This window comes from Miscanthus floridulus, chromosome 8, assembly GCF_019320115.1.
Source record: "Miscanthus floridulus cultivar M001 chromosome 8, ASM1932011v1, whole genome shotgun sequence".
Classification (NCBI taxonomy): Eukaryota; Viridiplantae; Streptophyta; class Magnoliopsida; order Poales; family Poaceae; genus Miscanthus; species Miscanthus floridulus.
This window is the reverse complement of record NC_089587.1, coordinates 175,991,923-175,998,470: the sequence shown is the minus strand read 5'-3', so window position 1 is coordinate 175,998,470 and position 6,548 is coordinate 175,991,923. Positions and strand designations below refer to the sequence as shown.

Below are 6,548 nucleotides of genomic sequence, written 5' to 3'. Positions count from 1 at the left end.
ACCGACTTTCTATGCGCTAATCGTGATGTCTTCGCATGGAAACCTTCTAACATGCTAGGCATACTACTAGAGGTCGCTGAGCCCGCATTATGCCTCATCCTGGGCTCAAAGCCCGCCAAGCAATGCCTATGTCACTATGACGATGAGAGGCGCAGGGCCATAGGCTTGGAGGTCGCCAAACTCTTAGCAGTCGGATTCATCAAGGAGGTATACCACTTCGGCTAGCTATCCAATCCTGTTCTTGTTAAAAAGAAGACTAGGAAATGGAGAATGTGCGTTGATTATACTAGCCTCAACAAAGCGTGTCCAACGAACCATTTTCCTTTGCGACGAATAGACCAGATAGTCGACTCCACCTCGGGATGTGAAATCCTCTCCTTTTCTGGATGCCTACTCAGGCTATCACTAGATCATGATGAAATAGTCCGACCAGCTCACAACTTCATTCATCACCCCGTATGGTTCATACTGCTACATAACCATGCCTTTCGGTCTGAAGAACGCTGGCGTCACCTATCAATGGTGCATGCAGCAATACTTCGCCTACTAAATCGACCCACTCGACCAACCTGATCAAGTCGAGCGGCCAAAACCAACGATCGTCATCTATGTAGATGACATAGTGGTCAAAACAGCTTAAGCTTGCGACCTAATCGCAAACTTGGCCGCAACATTCGCAAACCTCTGAAGGTTCAACATCAAATTGAATCCTAAAAAATGTGTTTTCGGGGTTCCAAAGGGGAAACTGCTTGGATACATCGTGTCCGAACGCGACATCGAGGCCAACCCCAAAAAAATCATGGCAATCTCCAACATAGGCCCTATACGCAACGTTAAGGGCATATAGAGACTCTCCGGCTGTTTGGCCACCATGAGCCAATTCATCTCCTGGCTAGGCAAGTGGGGGATGCCTCTCTACAAACTTCTCAAAAAGACAGACGTATTCGTCTAGACTGAGGAGGCACAACAGGACTTGGAAAGCCTTAAAGCATCATGGATGTTGGCCACAATCCTCGTCGCTCCCAAACGGGGAGAACCCCTCCTCTATATCGTGGCAAGCAACCATGTCATGAGTGCCGCCCTAGTCATCGAAAGGGAGGAGCCAGGACACCACCTGAAGGTCCAACGACCCGTATACTTCGTCGGAGAGGTACTCACCAACACCAAGGTTCGGCACCCCCAGGTGTAGAAACTTCTATATGACGTGCTGATGGCGATCCAGAAGCTCCTGCACTACTTCACCGACCATGAAGTCTTGGTCATCACTTCATTCCTGCTAGGAGACATGGTCCGCAACCATGATGCCGTAGGACAGATCTCCAAGTGGGCACTCAAGCTAATGGGCCACGACATCAGGTATATCCACCGCACCACTATTAAGTCTCAGGCTCTCGTGAACTTTATCGTCAAGTGGATGGAGGTCCAGCTCCTGACCCTAGACGTCACCCATGAGTACTGGACGATGTACTTCAACGGGTCGGTGATGGCGCCTGGCTCAGGAGATGGAGTGGTTCTGATCTCCCTGAATGGGAGCAGGCTCCGCTACATGATCTGTCTCCATTTTTCGACCTCAAACAATGCTACAGAATACGAGGCCCTCATCAATGGACTATGCATCGCCATCGAGCTCAGCGCTACGTGGCTATACATCCACGGTGACTCAAAGTTGGTCGTCGACCAAGTCATGAAGGAGTCCACTTGCAAAAGCCCCCTCATGGTAGCATACTGCCAGGAGGTGTGCAAGCTTGAGGACAAATTCTAGGGGATCGAACTACATCATGTCCCCCGAAAAGACAACGATGCCATCAATTTTCTCGCAAAATTGGCTGCCAGGTGGGTTCTATCTCTAGATGGGGTCTTCATCAACGACCTTCATGAGCTATCTGCCTGCATCCTAGAAGGTCCAATCCAGACACTCTGGCCTTGGTGCCTCCATGATTACATCGCCCGCTGACATCGCCGTGATAGCACTCGATCAAGTTAACTAGAGAGCACCGCTACTCACCTACCTCCTCGAGGAGATTCTCCCACTAGAAAGGACTAAAGCACAACAAATCGCTCGACGCGCCAAGATGTTCATCGCATTTGGTATCGAACTTTACAAGCAAAGTCTATCGAGAGTACTCATGAAGTGCATCCCTACCGACCAAGGGAAACAACTCCTCCTTGAGGTCCATGCCAGAATCTATAGGCATCACATGGCCTCGAGGTTGCTGGTTGCAAAAGCCTTTCATCTAGGTTTTTACTAGCCCACTGCGCTGCGAGATGCAGAGAAGGGCATCTGCAGGTGTGAAGCATGCCAATTCTATGCTCGACAAACTCATTTGCTAGCGTAGGAGCTTCAAACCATCCCCATCACCTGGCCATTTATGGTCTAGGGCCTTGACATGGTAGGACCCCTCAAAAAGGGCCCGGGTGGCTTCACTCACCTACACGTAGTGGTGGACAAATTCACCAAGTGGATAGAGGCGAAGCCCATCACCAACATTCACTCGAAAGAGGCGGTCAAGTTCTTCCTTGACATCATCTATTGTTTTGGTGTTCCTAACTGTATCATCACTTACCACAGAACTAACTTTACCAGAAAGAAGTTTCTAGACTTCTGTCATGGATACGACATCAGGATTGACTGGGCCTCGGTCGGACATCCACATACTAACGGTCAGGTCGAATGGGCCAATGGCATTGTACTCCAAGGACTTAAGCCACGCATCTTCGACCGACTTAATAAATATGTCGGGCGATGGGTTGCAGAGGTCTCAATGATCCTCTAGAGCTTGAGAACGACCTTGAAGCAATCCACAGGGTTCACACCATTCTTCCTGGCCTATAGAGCTAAAGTAGTGTTGCCATCCGACCTCGACCATGGCGCCCCAAGAGTGAAGGCCTTCGACTGAGACCAAGCCATGGAGGCTCAGCAGTACGTAGTTGGCTTGCTCGAGGAGGCTCGCAAGACAACCATCATCCACTCCGCTCGTTACCAGCAAACTCTCTGTAGGTACCATGAAAGAAAAATTGGGGGAGGATGCTCGAGGTCGGTGACCTCGTACTCCGGAGAACCCAATCAACCAAGGAGAAACATAAACTCTCTCCACCATGGGAAGGACCCTATATGGTGACCAAGGTGATCCGACCAGGCACCTATCGACTGAAGGACAACAACGGCAACGTCCTCACCAACACATGGAACATCGAACAGTTATGTCATTTTCCCCTAAAAACTTGATCTTACTGCTTTCTTTCATTCAACGTTTGTTCTACAAGCACCCCAGCCCAAACACTCTTGGCCTGGATTGCTCGAGTGCTCCACAAGGGTGCGATACCACCTCTCTTTTTTACTATCATACAGTAATACTTTTCACCCAAACGAAAGGGTAGTCCGTTCCTTTAATTACCCTATGTAACTTATGTTTTAATTTCCCGACCGATCACACCCTACCACGATCTACGGTTACTAGCAGCTGAGCCTCACGGGCCATGCCTGGGTTCTTAAGGTTGCAGCCTATGGGTCAAACAGGCAGGTGTGAAAAATAAAGGATAAAAAACAAAGCTATGCTAGGGTAAAAACAGGGACAGATGGGACAAGCTTCCCCTTACGAGTGATTCCATCACAAAACAAAATTGAAGTATTCATAAATACAAAAAAAATTGTTCACACAAGGGCTCCCCCATGAACTTATCCTTTACATATACTGACTGTTTCTAGTCTAAATTCTATTGTGGCCGCCCGGCGGCATCGGCTGATGGCACGACTGACGAGGATAAGGACAGCTCGCTTTTCGACGGGATGACGTTTGGCTCGGTTGGATACGGGATGATGTTTGGCTCGGTCAGAGGTGGGACGATGCTTGCTTCTGACCCGGTCTCCACTCCGTCCGCAGGTTGGGTGACATCTTCCTAGCACACGGCTTCAGCCACGCTTGAATGGCGAGCCTCCATCACCCACTGCATGGAGACTTGCTCGGCAACTGTCTGTGCATATGGCACCAAGCTCTCCCCAAGCGCATGGATTGCATCTGCGCTCCACCCATTGGCTTACCCTCTGTAGATGGCAGTGAAGTCCAGGCCTAGGTGGTGTGTTGCCGCTGAGGTTAGCACCCCCGACGTCCCGTAGAACATGTTGTCGGAGATGAGTGCCCAAACTTCGTTCGAGACCTCCGCCAGCTATATGGCAGGAGTACTAGTGCTCAGCGCTGACCTAAACACATCGAAAACGACCACCTGGGTGACGTTGCAAATCTGGTCGAGCTCCTCCTAGAGAGCACATCGCTCTTCAAGGGACTTGGCTAGTGCCTCCATGCTCTGACCGATCACCGCCTTGGTTGTCTCCAGCTCTCGCTCCAGAGAACCAATTTTTCCGCCAGTTCTTGAAAAAAAGATGACAAGTTCAGAAGCAAAAGAAAGAAAAAACTAAGGCATCAACCGAAGGTGGGAACAGATACATACCAAGGTGGGTGCTTTCAAGAATGGAGAGTCCTTCCTCCCGCTGGGTCACCTTCTCGAGCAGAAGAGCGTTCGACTCCTCCGCCCCAAGCACTTGCCCCCAAAGCGTGAGAACTTCTTGATCAGCCTTCGACTAGGCCCTCTGCTCTGTCTCTAGAGCCTCCAAGGACTTCTAAAGCACTGCCTCGGTCTTTGCCAGTCAGACCTTCACTACATTGAGTCCCCGCTCGACAGCAGTCGCCCATTCCACCGCAAGCAGTTCTGCCACCCGCGCACCCACCGCCTCGGCCACCCGTTCTTGGGATTCACGGCGGGCAGATTCTAGCTAGCACTAAAGCCCATCAACCCACCGTGACATTGCGGCTTCCCACCCCATCCGACCATGTTCCTCCCAAAGGAAACAGGACTTGTGGATCAACATCGCCTCTAAATCTTATAAAGTGAGAAGCAAACATGCTGAAACAACCGGTGAAAGACCAAGGAGTCAAGGACAAATGCTAAAAACGTAGAAAGCTTACCTCCACAATGCATGGTAGGTCGACTAAAACTGCCTGATGGATGAGCTTAACCCGCTCCAAGGCCTCCTTGAGCCTCGCCTTGGTTTGGGCGGATCGGACTCCATCGACAGTCCTCTCTCCTCAAGCAAGTGCTAGAGCCCCACCTCCTCCTCATCGCGAAGGATGAACTGAGCCTTCCTTGGGTCGCTAGGGTAGGGCCACACCAGCTCATGGGTCACCCCTGACCCATTGGAAGATCCAGCCATCGCAATATCATGCGACGACCGAACCATCACCAACTCCTGCGATGGTAGGATGGCTAGCAGCTCCACCCTAGTGCCTGCCTCACCGGAGCAGGGGATCTCCACTATCTGAACTCCATGGCCCGCCGGTGGATGTTCTACCTTCAGCCTAGCCATGTCTCCTCCTGACCCCTCTAGCTCCGACCAGGAGGGCGAACCATGTGTTCCTTCACCGGGCGAGGTAGGAAGCCTAGTTTCCTTCCTCTCTTCCGCTGTGGCTTCTAGGGGAGGGATCGCTAGGGTCACCTCTGACCCAACCTCCACCATCATCACAGGGATCACTGCCATCACCGCTGTCATCGCTGCCGGCATACTCGCGACCAGCTGGAAGGATGCGACCCCTAGAAGGGAAGGTCGCACCATCGCTAGTCTACTTTCCTCGTCGCTCGTCATGACTTGATGCAGGCTGGGTCTCCACTCCTCCCGCATGGGAGGCGGGGTGATGCCTAGTCCCGTCAGTCCCTGGCCACTATCAAATAAGTACAGTTCAGTCACATTCAAAGAACTAAACTTTGAGATAAAAAAGGAACATAGATGCATACCTTGACAAAAGCGGTAGGGCCCTAAAGCCCTAACCCACTGGCGATGAGCCCACCGGATGAGGATTGCTCATGGGTCATGAGCTACACCCACTTGTATCAACTAAGGGAGGAGCTGACCCAGCCAGTTCCTAATTGGCCCATGAATGGCCTCGACCGTCGCCTCATGGCGCAACCACCGGAGCAACTGACAGGGCATCTCCCCATTGTGGGTCATGTGCACATGCAGACCCTAAAGATGCGGTGGTGCAAGCATGCTCCTCCGACCGGTCGGCATGCCCCGCCACGCGTGGAGCAAGGGGGTGCAAAGCCAATGATGCCTCCAAAGGGCGCGGCAACCGTGCTTGCTTTGCCTCTCGCTTGATGGCAGTGTCCGAGCTTGCGGTGTGCTTCCTCGACTCGAGAACATCATCGCGCCTCTCTGTATCCTGCCCATCACTTATAGACATGGCTGTAGGCTCACGATGCTCCACTGAGGTCACGACAATGCCCCTGTCTTTATCATCATCAGAGGTGCTCATGTCACCACCCATCTCCATGGGCTCCTCCGACTCAAGCTTTGCCTCCACGTCGCTCCGGTTTTCACATCCCCGACTCACCGACCGATCTCCTTCTCCTTCTCCTTCTCAAACCGCCTCTAGGCCTTCTCAGCTCTCTTCTTCTTTTTTGCAAGCGCTGCCTCTTTCAGAGCAGCTTACCGAGCTACGCCCTCTGACCCCCTCGGATGATGCGGCCAGGATTTGTAACCCGTGAGTCCCTACAAAACA

General features: G+C 51.9%; 1 protein-coding gene across 1 annotated transcript; it reads left to right on the top strand.

Moving 5' to 3' along the window:
• The first annotated feature begins 1,210 nt into the window (after positions 1 to 1,210).
• On the top strand, positions 1,211 to 1,762 carry LOC136470212 (uncharacterized). The gene has a single exon (XM_066468131.1). The coding sequence runs from the start codon at positions 1,211 to 1,213 to the stop codon at positions 1,760 to 1,762; it is 552 nt and encodes a 183-aa protein (XP_066324228.1).
• Positions 1,763 to 6,548: the final 4,786 nt, after the last annotated feature.